The sequence below is a fragment of the Apis mellifera genome, linkage group LG10 (genome assembly GCF_003254395.2).
Source record: "Apis mellifera strain DH4 linkage group LG10, Amel_HAv3.1, whole genome shotgun sequence".
NCBI lineage: Eukaryota > Metazoa > Arthropoda > Insecta > Hymenoptera > Apidae > Apis > Apis mellifera.
The window spans coordinates 8061495-8079822 of record NC_037647.1 but is presented as its reverse complement, the minus strand read 5'-3'; the positions used below and the strand labels follow the sequence as shown (position 1 = coordinate 8079822).

Below are 18328 nucleotides of genomic sequence, written 5' to 3'. Positions count from 1 at the left end.
CATACATTAAAGAGATGATTTGACATCATATATATATATATATATATAAAGATAATATTCATTTTATATATAATTTTTAATTATTTTTTTTATATATATTTTTGTACTTGATGATTCAAGATGTACCACAATTATCGATTATAAAGGTGAATGTCGTTTCGGAATCGGTGAAATGGAAGTGTTTACGAGTATCAGCCCAAATCTAGTGAAGAAATATCAATCATATGTGGAGAACTCAAGCATCATTGTACTTGATGGCAATCTACCTTTAGATACGATTCAATATTTATTAGAGCTTGCAACATATTCAAAAATTCCAGGTAAGTCATATTTATATAAGTCTTTCTTCTCTATCTGTTTATTAAGTCTTCTTCTATATCTGTTTATTAAAATATTTCAATCCCGTATAATTATAATTTCAAAACATACGATAAAATTTGATATAATGAACATTATATCAAACGTATTTTTATAATATAAACATATTTTCTGTATAAAATTATACAATAAAAAATAATTACAAGGATATGTAATATTTTAATTTCAATAAATTGTAAAGATTATTAAGCTATTGTAATATATGAAATTTTCTTAATTTATATACATATTCAATACATACATTCATAAAAATATTATAAAAAATGGACGGAATTAATCGCTAAGATTAGGCAGATTTCAAATATAAGATAATGTCACATAACAAAGATACAACTATAAATATCAACTTGTTATTGATATTATTAAAAATTGTTCTGTGACTAAATCCTTTTTTAATGTAACAGCTATGACGATAGATTATATATATCCTCCTCTTGCCAATCCTTGATGACTTTGTAAATTGGGCTGCATTTGCATCACTAAATTACTAGATTGTTTGCGCAATCTATATCCAGCCTTTGCGTCTAAATACAAAAAAAATGCAGCTAACCAATGAAACATAAATGAAATAACTGCTAAACCATATGACCATGACAAATGATTAAAATTTGGATACATTAACCAGTCTCTGCGCCAACATTGCCCACCAAATATTGATACTGCTAAAAATAGTACGGTACCTGAAATTTAAAATCAATTGAATAAATAAATTTTATTCATATAATTGATGTAAAATTTCTATTTACCTGCTATAGCACAACATGAGAAAGCACTAGCTGAAAGAATCCATTCATAATTCAATACAAATTTCAAAGGCCATCGAACTAAAGTCAATGCAATTACAACTTGTGCAAAAAATGAAAATAATAAAGCAAGCGTGACAAATGTTTGCACAATCATTAACCATCCTGGTAATAACCACTCTCTGATCACGTAATATTCTTCTGAGAATATATGATGACAACCATCAAATTGTTTATCAAATTGATAATATGGATATCTGAATTGTTCAAAACAATATTCCCAAAGTCCCATATGTTTAAAATTACTAAAAGTCTCTTCATAAGATTCAATCCAATATGGACTAAAATTAATCAAATAAAATTCATAAAATAATAAAAATTATAAAAAATATTTAATTAAAATATTTAGAAAATACTACTTTTTTATCAATGTCAATATCAAAAATTTAAATTACCTAGTAAATGCCATAACCAACAATAATCCTGCAATATATGTAATTACTCCACCAAATACTACCGCGTCTAAAAAAGAATGACCAATTAATAGAGGTTATGAGTGTTTTTTTAAATAATACAATACAAAAAATAATTTTGTTTACTTGATGCACGGTGATAATCTTGCTTATTAACAGACATATCGATTGTTTATTGTTGTTAATTACTGTAAATTACTGGCATACGCCAATAAATCTTTTGTTTATAAAGTCCAAAAATAATCTTTATCGTAAACTTGCCACACCTTTCATCGTGTCAGTCTTGCCAACAATATGTATGATATCCTAGATCTATAATCAAAAGTTGAAAATATTTATATATTTGTACAAATAACCTATTAAACAAATTATTAAAATTATATTGTATATGTAAATAATAATTACTTTGAATATTCAATTTCATTTATTGAAAAATGCATATATTACAAAAAATATGTTGTATTTAATTAAAAGTAATTTTTTTCTCAATATACATTCGAGGACGGATAATTAAATTATTACATATCGATATGTTAATATTTTTATATATGTAAATTACAAGTATTTTTTATATTTATTATTTATTATAAATTTTTTATATATAGATTCACTATAGGCAGTGGATATTTGCATTGTGAAGTTTATACAATATTTAACAATTTCCTATATTTATAATAAAAAAAAATTTTTTACTGCATACAATTGAGATTTCTTGATAGAATAATTAAGTATATTTTCATTTAATTTTACTTTATATATTTAAATTTCAAAAATGTTAATAAATAACAAAAACATTAAAATTAATATATGAAGATTTCCTTTTCCATACTATTTAGTATAATTTTACATAATATGTATATATAAAACTTATAAAAATACAAATCTTATTATTAATAATCATTATTATTAATAATCATATTATAATATACTTTGTACTAAAATAATAATATAAAAAATCTAATATTAAAAATTATCTAATATATGGACGGAATAATATTACAAAATTTTGGTATTAAAATATTGTGCAAATCTTATTTTAAATCATGTACGAGATTCAAGCTGAAATCTTGTTTGAGATTCTTTTAAATATTCTCGTTTCTTACGTTGAATATTTGCTTCAACAAGAAAAAGTGCACCTGTTATGATAGTCAGTACACTACCCACAACTGCCATTATAAAAGACCAACCAAAAAAATTATTAGCATGTCCAGGCATCCAACCTTCAGTATTCCCAAAACAAGCAAATATAATTACTGCCAATCCACCACTTATACCACCAATAAGCAGTAGATATCCAATTATCATAATAAGTTGTACATAATATTTTTGTTCTGGATCACTACACAGAGTAAATAATAATATCAATAAAAATGATATAAGACTTAACAGGAAGCATAAAGTAAAGAAAAACTGTGTTGCTATCATAAATGCTGTAACAAAGAAAAAATTAACAATTAATTATGATAGTGTATTATTTCATTTATTAAATATAGTGAAAGTAAATAATAATAAATAAAAATAAAATAAATAAAATAAAAAGGAAAACTTACGAGGTAGAAGAAAACCAAGAATATCAGTATATCCTGCAGTAAAGGGATCATAAACCCATCTACAACCAACAAAAAAGCGTCTAGGTGCGTCCATTTCTTGAGGATTTGGAAGTGATCTAAAGCAATGAGTCCAAAGGCCTAATTTATCAAGTTTCGCACCAGTAATACGATAATCGCTCACCAACCATGCTGGTGTACTAAATGCAACGCAAACACACACAAAAGCAATGATAAAAACACCGACACCAATATTGCCGGAAAAACTTCTTTTTTTCATGATAAAAAATTATTTTGTGAATACTAAAAATCACAATATAGCACAATGCGTATGACAAACAATTCAAATCTACTGATTTAAAGATCTCACGGTATTAACCACACCCAAACACGCTATGTTGAGTAGTGACCATGTAACTTTCCATCTAACCTAACCTTGTAAAATCATGACTATCTCACGATATATAAACTATAACATAGCAGTTATTATAAAAAAAAAATTCTTAATTTGTAGTTAAAATATTTAATGTAATAACATTGATATATAAAATAATTTTGATGAAATAGATATTTGTTATTAAATCCAAACTTCAATCCTAATACTTAATAATACTTTTCTTCTCTATTCTTTAAAATTAAAATTAAAAATTAATCTTTATAAACTATTGATTTAATATTAAATACACTATTATCTTAAAAAAATAATGAGCAATTAACTTTTAATAATTTTATATTTCAACATATAATAATTCTAACATTTATAAATATAAATATACATTAAACAATAAATTTTATAAAATTGCATTTAAAATTAGAAATATTTCGTATTGATGAAATATTTAATAAAAAAATTTAATAAAAAAAATGTTTAAAAGAATATTAAGAATATTAAGCGATTAGCGAACTTAAAACAGGAAATATTATTTATGAAGGATTTTATTTTAAATTTCTATTATAATAACATTACATAATTGATATTTCATTTTTATTTTTCCATTATTAAATTGTAAATGAAATAAAAATGCTAATATGCATGCTCTCTATTATTTAATGTATTAATTATAATATTAATTATAAGTTTTAAATTTGATTCATCTTTTTCGAATTTTTAATAAGTATTTATAAGTATATATAATTTTCAAATATATTTTTGAAAATACTAAAAAATTTCAAGAAAATCTGATATAAATTTATAATAAATTTATATATTTATTGATTCATATTTACCATCTTTAATCAAGATTCCAAAATTGATATGTTTTATGGATTAATTTATTAATTGAATTACAATTTACATGATTTATTAAAATATTAAATATTAAATATCATAAGATAAAACGAAATTGATATTAATACATTTTTTAGATATAATATAGTATGCGAAATTATAAAAGTTGTTGATTAAAATAGGGACTAAAGTAGGTCAACGACTTACACCTGACATCGATCTTCGTGCACGCAATCTTAGTCGTAACTCACATTGAATTATTTGTTTCGATAGTAAAATGGGTCACAATCTTAGCGTGTTTTCTTTATAATTATTTTTCTATGAATTTCAATGATAAACAATTATTTATTATTAATTATTTATCAAATAACTACAAAAAAATAACAAAGAAACGTTTTTGTAGAAAAAAATTAGATAAATATAAAAAAAGAAATAAAAAATCTTTTAAACAAGTTATTTTATTTCTTTTAACTTTTCATACAATTTCCAATATAAAATAATCCAACAAATGTATAAAATATTTGTTCATACTAAGGTCATATAATTAAAATTCAATTAGATAATTAATACTATATTTACAAACTCTTAACTTTCTTATAAGATCTCCGATTTATATGGACGGATTTATTATCATTAATTATTCTATAAAATAATAAATGCACAATATATATATATATTATACATGAAACATATTATAAAAATGTATAAAATATTTTTTTAATTATTATTCTTTACTTTTCTCAAGAAGTCATTATATTTATAAGTTTGAAAGGAATTTTTTTATATAATATTTTGAAAATAATCACTATAAATATTAAAATATATAGAGTCTTCAAAAAGTTTGTGTAAATGATACACAAAATAATCTCAGAAAAGAGCTATATATAAATTTTCAATATCATAAATAATTTATCATTCATTTGCATTCTTTATTGATAAAGACATTATTTAAATAGTTGTATGTGTTTTTTGTTCTTCATTTAATATTCTTTCTTGTTTCTTTCTATGTCTACGACCTTCAATCAAGAACAATATACCTGCTACAACCAAAATAAAGCTACCAAGTACAGCTAATGCATAAGACCAGCTAATATCATTATGTTCCCAATTAGGCATCCAATCTCTACCGTCACCTCGTGCACCAAATATTATAACTGCAATAATACCACATATTCCACCTAATACCAAGTTTCCACCAATTGTCCATAGTAGTAACTGATATTTATCATGGTGTTTTGAGCAACATGTATATAATATGGTTAAAAAACCTCCTATTAATAATAAAGTCAGACACAATGTGAAAAAGAATTGTGTTGCAACAAAAAAATTAGGCAAAAGTATATCATGAATTATATAATATTCTTCTTCAAACACCCACCAACAACCATAAAATTTAGTGTCATATAAGTGATGTGGATGTTCAAATCCATTAAAGCACACTTGCCATAAACCTAAAACAAAAAATATATTATAAGACAATATAAATATGAAAATAATATGAAATAACAATAATAATAATAATAATAACATAAATAATATAAAAATATTTTTAATTAAATTACCGATTTTTATAAACTTTGGATTTTCCAATTTTCCGTCTGTTTCAAGCCAATTGGGTGTGGTGAATGCAATTACAATTAAAAGAAATGCAATTGCTGTGCAAATAACAGCTGCTTTTCCGTTTCGAGTTTTACCCATTACTATTTAGTTTTTTAACAATATCACAAATAATTCTTTTAATTTAATGTTTATATATAATAAAAATATTATTTTTTTATTTCGGTTATAATGTATGGTTATGTATCTACTATAAATATACTAAGTATATACTCAATGAAATAAAAGGTTAATAGATGTCCATTTGTACGAAGAATTTTTAATGCTTTAACAGCGCTCCATGTTGTAGACAATACATTTAATTTTAGCGCCATTATTTAAATATTATTTTAAAATTAAATTATACTAATTTGTACAATTTATTTATTCTATAATAAAAATATACATATAAAATATATATATAATATATTGCATAAAATAATTATTAGTATAATTTAATTATTTATATATATATAATATAATAAATATATAATATAATATAATATAATAAATAAATATAATATATATATATACACTTATAAATTATTGTTTAATTATTATTTATATAATATAATAAAAATATTTATATAATAAATAATATAAATATATTTAATAAATAATTATATAAATAAATTTATATAATTATTATTTATAAATTGAACGACAAAAATTAAAAGCATTCGTTTTTTTAGTTTGGTATGAACCTACGGATGTAAAAAAAGCAATGAAGATATTTGAAGCAAAGTTACAATGGCAAAATGTTTTGCATTTTATATCACCAAACAGAAATGAGCTATTAGTCATTGGAAAATATCTTGGTATACCTGTACCTGATAATAAATTAACTGTGGACTTAGAAGAAATAAAATCAATTGCAGAACAAATAGCTAAATTTATTCCAGTGATTATATGTACATTAGGATCACATGGAGTTTTGGTAAATATTTAATTGTAAATTTCGTATAATGTAAATATAGAATTTAATAATTAAAATAATTTATTATAGGTTGTTCGTAAAGCCTTAGGAAATGATCCTTTTTATGATAAAAAAGGTAAATTAATTGTCCATAATATGTCCATCACTTCTCGTTTATATCCACCTTTATCTTATGTTTCTGATGATCCAAATGAAACGTTTAATGTAAGTGGTTGTGGTGATTGTCTCACTTCTGGAATAATTTATGGAATTCATAAAAATTTAGATGAAATTAGCTGTCTCTCTTTAGCTTTAAAGGCTGCAGCACTTTCCTTAACTTCATTAGATGCAGTTCCTGCTTCACTTTCATTATTATGTAATGATACAAAATATTAATAAGTAATTTGTAATAAATTAAATATAAGTAAAATAAAATAAAAATTAATAATTATATTTTTATATAAGTTCATTAGTTTTTTTTTTCCCCCATTTCATAACAAATTCAGCAATGTTAAATTTTCGTTTACAGCCTTCATAATTCATATATCTAATTTTTCCAAATATATCTCTTTCTGGCCAACCATGATCATGGACACCACAGATAGACCACATACAACCTAAAAAAACAAATAAAACATATTTTTTAATGTAAAACAATCTTCACGTAAGTAAAATATAAAAATTAATATAAGATATAATACATATAAAACTAACCTACATAACCATTAGGATCACAACCATCTATACTATACTTATTATTTAAATAATTGGCCCATTTTAAAGCAATTTCAGGAGTTTCAGTCCATTCTAATATTTTCTTTGCCCAATACATTCTTAAAAACCCATGCATCTTTCCTATTGTTACCATTTGATTTTGACATGCATTCCACAAATCATCATGAGTTTCTGAATTTTCCAAATGATTTAAAAAATATATATATTTTCTTTTATCCTTCCTATATGTAATAAAATCTTAATAGCAATATGTATAATATAATTTATAATAAATGAAATAAATTACCGATGCTTATTTAATGTTTCTATAGCCCAAGGATAGGCACCTTCAATTAGATCATATTTTTCATTATAAAAGCAAAAATTATCACTAAGTTCTTTTCTAATAATAGCTTCTTCCATAAAGGACTCAACTGACTTTTTATATAATTTTTTATACTCTTTTATTTCCAAAATACAACGTTGTACTGAGATCATGCCAAAATGAAACCAAGGTGATAAATTGCTAATGGCATTTGATAAAGGATTATTACGTTCATCTCCATATTTTTTTAAACGATTCTGTAAGAAATTTTCAAGTTCCTTAATACCATTTTCATATCCTGGCTTAGCCCATGTAATTTCTTTTACTGACTTGTCTACTTCTACATTTTGTAAAGCTATTTTCCAATTATTTTTTTCAAACTTTTCTTTTGTTGTATATGGATGTTTTATAACAGGTGGAAATTCTGTTAAAAATTCCTCTAGTTTTGTATTTATTTTATTTCTAATTGTTTTAGCAGCAAATTCTTGCTTTGATGATGCATACCAACAAGGCACAATATTATGAGCATCTACCTTTAAAAGATATATATATATTAAGTATTATTAATTATATAATTATAATAATTAGAATAATATTTACTTGACAAATAGGAATATCTTTAGGAAGATTTTTTTTCACATTATCAATCCACAACATAGGTAATTTTAATGGATAAAAATCTGTAATAATAGCTCCCATATTATATATTTTTATAAATTTAAGAATATTTATATTTGGTTCACCATGTAAAAGATGAAAATTTATATTTAATTTTTTACATTCTTTTTCGATTTCTTCTAATCCTTTCAGAAGAAATTTATAATATCTTATAGAAGCATTAAGAAAGTTTGATATTAAGCAAAAACATATATGAAGTGGTACATTATTTTTTAAAGCTGCTTTTTGAGCAAAAAGTAATGCCCAATTATCTAAAAATATTTAGAATTCTTTTTAATACTGAAAATATTATTAATATATAGCATATATACCTTGTATCCTAATATCGCGAAACATCCAATACAAAATACCATTGCAATTTTCCTTGATATCATTTAAATTATTTAAACGTTTAATACGTTTTTTATTAAACTTAAATGTCATGATAGATTCAGATGTCTAAAATACATTGAAAAATAAAATATTTAAACAAATATGTAATTAATTAAAAAAGAATAATAATATAAAAATTTACATTTTTTCTATTATCTTCAAATTTTTTTAAAAGATCAAAAACTTTTCTACGTTTAAATGGATTCAATTCTTCCATATTTTCATAAAATTTTATTTATATTATATAATATTAAAAAATAACTTTTTCGTAAATTTCTTATAAAAGTTAATAATTATTAATTCACACTACGCAACACAAATTTCTCACATTATATATTCGTAAAGCACATTCGATATAATGCGTTAATTTAATATTAAAAACCCGCCATATCACAGTCTATACCAAAGTTTCTGATTGGTTATTTCCTTAAATCAGATAAGTTATATTCATTAAATTTTATGTATATGACGAAATGCAAATTAAGATTAAAAATCATAATTCACATTATTATATGATACTCATTAAACATTAAAATGCAAATTACATAAAACATTAAATTATTAAAATGCAAATTATATAAAACATTAGAATATTAAAATGCAACAAGAAAATGCAAATGAATAAATGAAAAATTTTTCAATATATGTATAATTCATAATTTATTTTCTTTATAATATATACAATACATTTTTTATATATCATCAAATAACTATATATAATTATCTGCTCATATCTTTCCTATTTCATGTAAACATACCATGCATTAATTTATTTGATATAATTAAAACAAAATTTATTACAATATATGACAATATATAATATTATATACATTATGCAACGCATCAAAATATTAATTATAACAAAATAAGAAACATACATTCAAAATAACTTAAAATTTTGCTAATGAAATAAAATAAATAGGTTACTTATTAATTATCTTCAATCTTGTATACACATATCTATCCACTGACAAATTAAAGTTAAACCTAGCTTTACTTCGTTATGAAGATCGTGAATATATAAAATGTATAGAAACCGAGAATTCACAGAAGTAAACAGCATCTCGACATGCACGCACACAACGTAGAAACGCGATGCATTTCAGCAGCAGAAACGAAAACTAGGTAGAGAGGGATTGACCAATAGAAAGAAACTCTATAAGATCACGTGGTTCACGACGCAATGTAACCACGAGCAGGATGAAACTACCGTCAACAGAGACGAATGAAACGTCGAGAGAGAAGGTTAAGTTTGTTCTCATTAAATTGAAAGAGTAAGAAAGAACGATAGGTAAAGAAGGATAAATGTATATACCGGTGTAAGAAAAAGATGAAGGATTGAAAACGATAGAAACTTTTCGTGAGAAGACAAAGGATACCAAGCAAGGAAAGAAAGATAAAGAAAAGAAGAGAAAGATAAAGAAAGGGTGAGAATAGGAAAAGAAGAGAGGGACGGAACGAACGAGAACAAGCGGACAGACTGGCAGACGGACTTGTCCGATTCACGACTTGCGTTCTCGTGTCTGCGTTTCAGCTACTTACTATCCTCTGCTGCTGTTCACCAGGCACCAGAAGCGCGCGACATAGCAGTAGATTCAGTTCGGTGTAGAAAAAGAAAAAAAATATATATATGTATATATATTAATATATATATATACATACACATACGTATACAGATAGTATATATATATATATATATATATATATATATATATATATATATAGGAAGAGGAAAAAAGAAGTAGAAAGAAAAGAAAGAGAGAGATCGAAAGAGAGTAAGAGCGAAGCGGGCGCCGTTACGATAAAAGAAGTTTTTCGGAGAGCGTATTCGGGAGCGTTCAATGGTCGAAGCAGCTATGCGCCACGCCGTCGTAGAGCTCTTAGCTAGCTAGTTCTGACTACGGGAGGTCTCGGGCCGCAGTTACGACCTCGAGAACGAGCGGGTTCGACTCGCGAAGATGACCATAATAGTCTTTTTGATCGACACGTCGGCCTCCATGAATCAGAGGGCATATTTGGGCGGGCGACCCACGCTTTTAGATGTAGCCAAGAGCGCCGTGGAGACTTTCGTGAAGGTACGCTAGTCAAACAGCTTTCCCGACCGGGAAATTCAATTGTGGTTACTAGCTAATCGTTAGTTTGTATCATTACTAAAAAGAGCAATATGTAAAACATATTTTCTTTTATTTCCCTTTAATTCATTTCTTAATTATTTAATCTTTCTCTTTTTTTTAGGTAAGACAAAGATCACCAGAGAGTCGTGGAGATCGTTACATGCTTCTGACCTTCGAAGATCCGCCTCAGAATATTAAGGTATGTTTTCTTTATATTTCATTTGCTTTTATATATTCGCATCTTTTGCATTTATTGTCCTTTTCCCTTTCTCTCGTTTCTAAGATCTCTGTCTCTTACACGCATACGTTTATTCCATGTTAGTTATTATGTATAGAATCCCATGTAAGTTTTCTTTAATGCTATGTTTTTTCTTAAATATTTTTTCAATTTTTAATTACATTCATAATTCATTGTCTTATGTTACTATTATTTATGCAAAATTGTTGTGTTATTAGCTCCCTTCGATTGAATAATTGATATTCAATAAAAAGGCAGCAAAGTGCAGCGTGCACTTGCCGTATCTTCCGTCCTCGGTTACGGAAGAGCAGCATTGTGGGTAGCTATACGTAGGTGGGGGAACCTACCCACGAGGTTCTCATGGTTTTGTGCGCGCCAAATTTATGAAATTAAAATATACAATTTCTTTAATATAATAAATTTATTTGTTTTTATTTTTAAATTTATAAAATTTAAAAATATATTATATTATTTTTCGTTATTTTTATTCTAAAATAAATTTTTTCATTAATTTTTTTTTTCAATAATATTTTAATTTAATTATGTTATGTGATTTAATAATGTTATTTAATTTTATATTATGTTAAATATACTTATAAATTGAAAGAGAATTGAAGAAATTTTTTTTTCAAAATTGAATATGAGTTAAGGATAATCCATAATTGAAAATTATTATAAGGATTAAGATATTGTCAATTTGATAATGATAAAGAAATAAAACAAATTTTTCATATTTTTCATAATGGATCCTGAGATAATAAAGAATTACAATGAATTAAAAATTAATATAATTTAATATTTTTGATATAATAAAAAATTAAGAAAATTTTCAATAAAATAAACAAGTATTGTAATTACAATTAAGTATTCTTTATTATCTAAATACATAATATCATATAGAGAATTTTATTATTACAATCTCTATCTTTTTCTTCATTATTGCAGAATTAATTTTAATGACAAAACTTAAATTGTAACAAGCTACAATTTTGCATTTTTCTTGAATTATTAACTTTATCATTTTAGTTTTACAAATAAAAAATTTGCAAAAGTTAAAATTTTAATATAAATAATAATTCAATAAAATATCTTTTTAATAATTATTTATATTATATATATTTAATTATTTATATATTTATAATTTTTAATAATTAATTATAATTTATAATTTTTAATAATTATTTATATTGAAAAAATGTATTTAAGATTAGTATTAATTTTCTAAATAAAAAATAAGAAATAATGATTTTTATTCTTGCTTTTAAATAACTAAACAAATATTTTTATCTTTCTAGGCTGGATGGAAAGAAAATTTAGCTACTTTTATGAATGAGCTTAAAAATTTACAATGTGTTGGATTGACAACATTAGGTGCTGCTTTAAAACATGCTTTGGATGTTTTGAATATAAATCGAATGCAAACTGGAATAGACACATATGGACAGGGGAGGTGTCCTTTTTATTTAGAACCATCAGTAATTGTTGTGATTACAGATGGAGGAAAATATACAACTAATAGTGGAGTTAATCAAGATGTAACTTTTATAACTAATTATAAAATAAAAGTAATCTTTTAATTTTTTTTTTTAAAAAAATGGTTAAACAATTATGGAAATTACTGTTGTAGTTCACATTGCCAATGCATTCTCCTATACCTGGATCTGAGCTTACAAAAGAACCATTTAGATGGGATCAAAGATTATTTTCTTTGGTACTTCGCTTATCTGGAACTCCAGCTGTTGAGAGAGATACAGGATTAGTGGCAAGTGATTCATCTCCAATAGATGCTATGTGTGAAGTTACTGGAGGTAGAAACAAGTATTTTCATCATATAATTTATTCTAGTTTGTTTATAAAAATATACTGATATAAAAAATTTATTATTTATTGTAGGTCGTTCATATTGTATAACATCTTTTAGAATGATGATGCAATGTATAGACTCTTTGGTACAAAAAGTTCAATCTGGCGTAGTAATAAATTTTGAAAAAATTGGTCCAGATCCTCCGCCATTAAATAACGAAACGCAACATGTAGACGATGATGAAAATGAAGATGAAAATACTGCAACGAACGGAACACGAACGTATCCTCCTAATCCAACAGTACCAGGAAATACTGCATGGCATTCTTGCAGAAGATTGATTTATGTTCCACGATCTGCTCAGAAAGGTTTTGCAGTTGGATTTTGGCCGATTCCTGAAAGTTTTTGGCCTGATTTAAGCGCTAGTTCTTTGCCACCTAGATCAGCACATCCAAATGTAAAATTTACTTGTACCAGTCAAGAGCCTATGGTAATAGAAAATCTTCCATTTGATAAATATGAATTAGAACCAAGTCCATTGACACAATATATATTAGCCAGAAAGCAACCAACAATTTGTTGGCAAGTTTTTGTGGCTAATTCTTATAAATCAAGTGATGTTGGTCATCCATTTGGGTATTTAAAAGCAAGCACTAATTTAACATGCGTAAATTTATTTGTTATGCCTTATAACTATCCAGTACTTTTACCTTTATTGGAAGAATTGTTTAAAGTACATAGATTGAAACCAACAAATGAATGGCGAACACAATTTCAGAATTACATGAGAACAATGCCTACTTATTATGCAGCGGTAAGTTCTTAATTTATTATCAAAATATGTAATTCTTTTATTATTAAATTTGAGTAATTCTATTTTTAATTTGTAGTCTCTTAGGAGAGCTTTAACTAGAATGGGTGCACCTGCACCATTAGCACAAACATTAATACCCGATAATATGGATAATTCATTATCATACAGTGTCTTAAATTATTTAAAACGATTAAAAAATCAAGCTAAAATTGAATTTGATAGACTTTGTAATGAGGTTCTTTCCAAACAACTTGCTACTGCCAATATGACAAAAAATTTAGTAAATGGTAGTACAACAACAGTAACAGAGGGAGTAAGAGTTACTCCTAGAACTCCATTAAAAAAAGATTTGGTAAATATTTTCTATCTATCTCAAAATTATCATTCATAATAAAAATTATATAATTAATTTTATATATTTATTATTATATCATATATAATTAATCTTATTTTCTAATTCAATAGGTATCACATCCACTATTACAAGACAAATTTACAGGATTGAGGGATCAATTAAATGAATTTGGTGGTTTTGTAGTTGGATTAGTTAGAAACCAACAACGTGGGGCGCATAGTTATAGGAATGCATTCGATGTTCCGCGAAAATCTCTGTTAGATCAAGTTGTTAGAATGCGTGCTAATTTTCTACAACCTGGATTATTACACACAAAGTTATTTGATGATGATTATGTTCATTCAATGCCCTTGGCACAAATGGGAAATTATCAAGAATATTTGAAACGTATGACTCCACCATTAAGAGAAATAGAAAGTGCTCCAGTTAGACAACATATGTTTGGTAATTATTTAAGAGATTAATTAATTGTTTTGATTTAAAAAAAATATATATTATTATAAATTTACATTGAAGGAATATCTAATTTTTCATGATTAAATTTCAGGTAATCCATTCAAAATAGATAAAAGAATGATGGTAGATGAAGCAGATATTGATATGGTTGGAGCAACATCTTCAACTTCTAAAGGCGGTCTTAAACGTACTTTACCTACATCAGATGGAGGAGGATCTCTAACTTCAAAACCACCACCAAATAAACGTAAACCAGGTCCAATTCCTAAAGATGTAATAATTCGGAGACCGTCATATACACCTACGAATACTCCACCAAGTTCGCCGATACCATGGGTTGATGATACGAAAAATCAAGTAACTCCGACTGCCGAGTCAAATTCATCGAATACATTGAATTCTTCATCTACTGTATCAAATATATCATATATAAATTCGCCAGAAAAATTAGTAAATGGCCTTGCAGAAATGCCAACGATACCAGTTTTTGAACCAATTCCAGTAGAACATACTAATAATCACATGGATGCACCACCAACTTTAACACCGATAATTAATAATGTTGATACATCTAAAAGCGAAGTGAAAACTGAAAAGCCAGAAAGTGTTAAGAATGAGTGTAACAAACTACCTCCTAATGATTGTGTTGAAAATAGTGTGAAAGTTGAAAATTTGATTGATGAACGATTGTCTAATCATGTTGAAGAAAAACACGAAAAAATAGAAAAAGATAAAGTTTTAACAAAAAAAAGAATTGGAAGATATTAGAAGGCACAATTTGTCTGTTCGAGAACTTGTATACAAAGAAGTACGAAGAAGAGGTACAAGTAAGTTGAAATGGATATTTCTGTTTTTTTAATATATCTATAGTCTATGAAAAAAGAAATCTATATAAAACAATCAATATCAATAATTATAATCTTGTTTCAGATTATGCAACACTATTTTCACATTTACACCAAATTCAAGGAACTCTAGATATACGACTTGCATTTTTGCGAGATATTGTAAAAGAATCATTACGATTTAAAAGACGTAATTTGGCATCATTATTAGAAGAATATTTGAAAACTGTACAAGAAGATAACTGGACTATAAATCATAAAGTAAATCACAATGGTGCCACAAAAATAAGTTAATTGGGGCATTATTTTGATAAGAAAAATAAGAATTCACTGAATAATGCAGAAAGTATAAAAGGGATACAAGATATAAAAAGCAAGTCGTACATCTATAAAGCGATGAACGTATTAGTGTTTAAGAATGTATGTTGCCAAGGCGCGAAGTGATAATAATTGTTAAATCTAATGAAACAAAATAGCATTCTGTCAACCAAGGAGATATGATTTTCATACTCCTTTTTTCTCGTTTTTTCTCGTTTTGTTACTGTACAGTTGGTAGAAATATGTTTCATTTTTTGTGAAAAATCAGAAAATGTGTTGCGACAATAAAATTTTCTCAGCAAAAATCTAATAAATTCATAAATATATGATTTTTATGGTTCATATCTTGCAATATAAAAAATTTCTTATATTGAATACTCATAATTTTATATTTAATATTTTTCTATTTAATTATTTAATATCTTTAATATAAATTGATTATAAAATAATTGCCAATGTATAATATAAGATATGATAATTTTTTAATTCTTGGTTTTGATATTTGATTATAGAAAAATATATTATTTATAGAAAATTCTATTATATCTTTTTTCCATAAAAAAAAAGCAATTATATAAATCTTCAATCTCGAATGCAGGCATTTGAGATACTCTCGGGAATAATAATTAGCAATTGTATGTACATGTATGTATGTATGTATGTATATATATATATATATATATATATACATATACACACAATTGCTATATATATATATATATAGCTCAATTTCTAAATTCTGCTACTTTTTAAATAAATTGATGTAAATAGCATCCTGAAAAAGTACAACTTTCAACAATTGAATAACATAATTCTGCCAACTCTACTAAGATTTTTAATAAATTAAAACAGAAATGTTTTCTTTAATTATGTTTTTCTTTTCTTTTTTTTTTTTTTTTTTTTTTTTTTTTTTTTTTTACAAAAATTTTAGTGTACAGTATTGTGATCTAGCATATAAATGTAGATAAAAAGTAAATTCATTAAAGTATAATATGATTTGTAAGTTTAGTTATGAATGTTGTTAATATTATAAAAATTAAATTTTGAATCTGTTTTAAAATGAAAAAATAAATTTAAAAATTTAATACATATCTTCTGTTTAGAAAGAAGTTGTAAACATTTAAATTTTGTAAGTAGAAAAAATATACTATTTTATCATGTAATTTGTTAAATTAAAATATTATGAAAATAGAAATTGTTTCATCATGATAAATATTTTTTTTTATATTGAATGCATGTTGTTTGTGAGTGAAAATTATCATAAGAGAATTGGATTTTCTAATTTTATCAAGAACTGAATTTACTAAAATATTTTTAGTGAAGGGTTGACAGTGCCTAATGCTATTGAAAATTAGCATAAAAAAATTGTATTTATTTTTAACTCACTTCAATAATTTTGTTTCAGTAATTATTATAAAATAGAAACAATATATTAAGAAAACTTAAAAAAAAGAAAAGTCACTTACATTTAAAATAATATAAATAAACTTTATTATTAAATTTCATAATTCTTTTATATTGAATAGAAGTGAGTTAAAAAATTATATTAACAATAATTTATATAAATAATTAATGTCAAAATCACTTGTTGCTATCTATAAGGAATAATAGTGATTTGACCAAATATTAAGTAGATTGTCCTAAATTAAATAATCAGGAAGATTATCTTACCTATTGATGAATTAATTAAATCATGAATATTATATCTATACTAAAAATATATAAAGCAATTTCAACTACTTTTTAATCATCGCCATTATTTATATGAAAATAGAAAGAATTTTTATGAGATATATTAATATATTACAACATATCATCTATATCACTAATTAATCAAATTTAAATATAAAAGGGTTTGTTTTTTTTATTTTCCAAATACATTTTGATATGAAGATTATAATTATTGCCCTTTTATATTTAAATATTTTTAAAGTAAGATAATCAACCTGAAATTTTTTACAGGGACACTAAATATCTATATTCTGCTCTTTGTAAATTTAGTAGTGAAATTGTATTTCAAATAGTATTTATTAATTAAAACCGTTAAATGTTTAATAAATTATTTTATAATAATGGAGCTTAGCTGAGTCTTGAAGACAATGATGCTACACGCTTATTGGCTCCAAAGAGAAATTAATAAGAAAGTTGAATGAATATAACACAAAGTGCGATTCTATAATGAATTAGTAGTTGATAAGAAAAACTATAATAGAATAAATAATATAATTATGAAATTTTTGTTTAAAAAATTGTAATTTTTTAATGTATTAATATTTATTGAAACAGATTAATTGAAAATAATTATAAATGTCAAAACTGTAAAAAAATACTGTGTACTATTTTGATTAAGATAATGCATCTTGTAAGTTTGTAAACAAATATTTGTTTGTAATTTTTTTCACAAAAAATGAATT

At 24.5% G+C, this 18328-nt stretch overlaps 6 protein-coding genes across 7 annotated transcripts in view; 2 read left to right on the top strand and 4 right to left on the bottom strand.

Moving 5' to 3' along the window:
• Positions 1 to 7300, top strand: part of LOC412233 (pseudouridine-metabolizing bifunctional protein C1861.05) — a 31800-nt gene extending 24500 nt beyond the window's left edge. Inside the window, exons 8-10 of the mRNA XM_026443421.1 lie at positions 121 to 320; positions 6658 to 6902; positions 6972 to 7300. Coding sequence (XP_026299206.1) covers positions 121 to 320; positions 6658 to 6902; positions 6972 to 7277 — 751 coding nt within the window. The 3' untranslated portion in view covers positions 7278 to 7300. The remainder of the gene's footprint in view (positions 1 to 120; positions 321 to 6657; positions 6903 to 6971) is intronic.
• LOC551488 lies at positions 715 to 1908 on the bottom strand. The gene is made up of 4 exons (XM_623883.6): positions 1721 to 1908; positions 1577 to 1643; positions 1125 to 1462; positions 715 to 1058 (listed from the first exon to the last, which is right to left on the bottom strand). Exons 1-4 carry the CDS (start codon positions 1755 to 1757, stop codon positions 796 to 798), a joined length of 705 nt encoding a protein of 234 aa, XP_623886.1. The 5' UTR covers positions 1758 to 1908; the 3' UTR covers positions 715 to 795.
• Positions 2528 to 3700, bottom strand: LOC551516. Its single transcript, XM_623911.6, has 2 exons — positions 3145 to 3700; positions 2528 to 3024 (listed from the first exon to the last, which is right to left on the bottom strand). The coding sequence occupies exons 1-2, from the start codon at positions 3419 to 3421 to the stop codon at positions 2636 to 2638; spliced, it is 666 nt and encodes a 221-aa protein (XP_623914.1). The 5' UTR covers positions 3422 to 3700; the 3' UTR covers positions 2528 to 2635.
• On the bottom strand, positions 5122 to 6200 carry LOC727266. Its single transcript, XM_001122976.5, has 2 exons — positions 5932 to 6200; positions 5122 to 5820 (listed from the first exon to the last, which is right to left on the bottom strand). The coding sequence occupies exons 1-2, from the start codon at positions 6065 to 6067 to the stop codon at positions 5318 to 5320; spliced, it is 639 nt and encodes a 212-aa protein (XP_001122976.1). The 5' UTR covers positions 6068 to 6200; the 3' UTR covers positions 5122 to 5317.
• On the bottom strand, positions 6971 to 9408 carry LOC551610 (deoxyribodipyrimidine photo-lyase). Of its 2 annotated transcripts, XM_006564447.3 has the most exons (7): positions 9113 to 9403; positions 8910 to 9036; positions 8700 to 8849; positions 8521 to 8600; positions 7903 to 8453; positions 7596 to 7837; positions 6971 to 7498 (listed from the first exon to the last, which is right to left on the bottom strand). In XM_006564447.3, exons 1-7 carry the CDS (start codon positions 9185 to 9187, stop codon positions 7338 to 7340), a joined length of 1386 nt encoding a protein of 461 aa, XP_006564510.1. In that variant the 5' UTR covers positions 9188 to 9403; the 3' UTR covers positions 6971 to 7337. The 2 variants fall into 2 exon arrangements, with proteins under 2 accessions (XP_006564510.1, XP_006564509.1); XM_006564446.3 differs by having other exon boundaries at positions 8521 to 8849; positions 9113 to 9408.
• Positions 9409 to 10685: 1277 nt separating this feature from the next.
• On the top strand, positions 10686 to 16236 carry LOC411711 (integrator complex subunit 6). The gene is given in 10 exon segments (XM_395179.6): positions 10686 to 11045; positions 11206 to 11283; positions 12618 to 12857; positions 12950 to 13130; positions 13216 to 13940; positions 14017 to 14292; positions 14406 to 14739; positions 14843 to 15495; positions 15497 to 15578; positions 15682 to 16236. Coding segments are annotated over 10 exon segments (2895 nt in total). The 5' UTR covers positions 10686 to 10928; the 3' UTR covers positions 15891 to 16236.
• The last annotated feature ends 2092 nt before the right edge of the window (positions 16237 to 18328 follow it).

Bases quoted from the DNA above. Each gene is read 5' to 3' on its own strand.
- LOC551610 (XM_006564446.3), bottom strand. From the start codon at position 9,187: ATGGAAGAATTGAATCCATTTAAACGTAGAAAAGTTTTTGATCTTTTA. The intron at 8,850-8,909 runs GTATATATGCTA...AAATATTTTTAG, and splicing joins TCGCGATATTAGGATACAAG to ATAATTGGGCATTACTTTTT. The intron at 7,499-7,595 runs GTTAGTTTTATA...TTGTTTTTTTAG, and splicing joins TGATCCTAATGGTTATGTAG to GTTGTATGTGGTCTATCTGT.
- LOC551516 (XM_623911.6), bottom strand. From the start codon at position 3,421: ATGAAAAAAAGAAGTTTTTCCGGCAATATTGGTGTCGGTGTTTTTATC. The intron at 3,025-3,144 runs GTAAGTTTTCCT...TCTTTGTTACAG, and splicing joins TCTTGGTTTTCTTCTACCTC to CATTTATGATAGCAACACAG.
- LOC727266 (XM_001122976.5), bottom strand. From the start codon at position 6,067: ATGGGTAAAACTCGAAACGGAAAAGCAGCTGTTATTTGCACAGCAATT. The intron at 5,821-5,931 runs GTAATTTAATTA...TTTTTGTTTTAG, and splicing joins TCCAAAGTTTATAAAAATCG to GTTTATGGCAAGTGTGCTTT.
- LOC551488 (XM_623883.6), bottom strand. From the start codon at position 1,757: ATGTCTGTTAATAAGCAAGATTATCACCGTGCATCAA. The intron at 1,644-1,720 runs GTAAACAAAATT...ATTCTTTTTTAG, and splicing joins AGATTATCACCGTGCATCAA to ACGCGGTAGTATTTGGTGGA. The intron at 1,059-1,124 runs GTAAATAGAAAT...TTTAAATTTCAG, and splicing joins CTCATGTTGTGCTATAGCAG to GTACCGTACTATTTTTAGCA.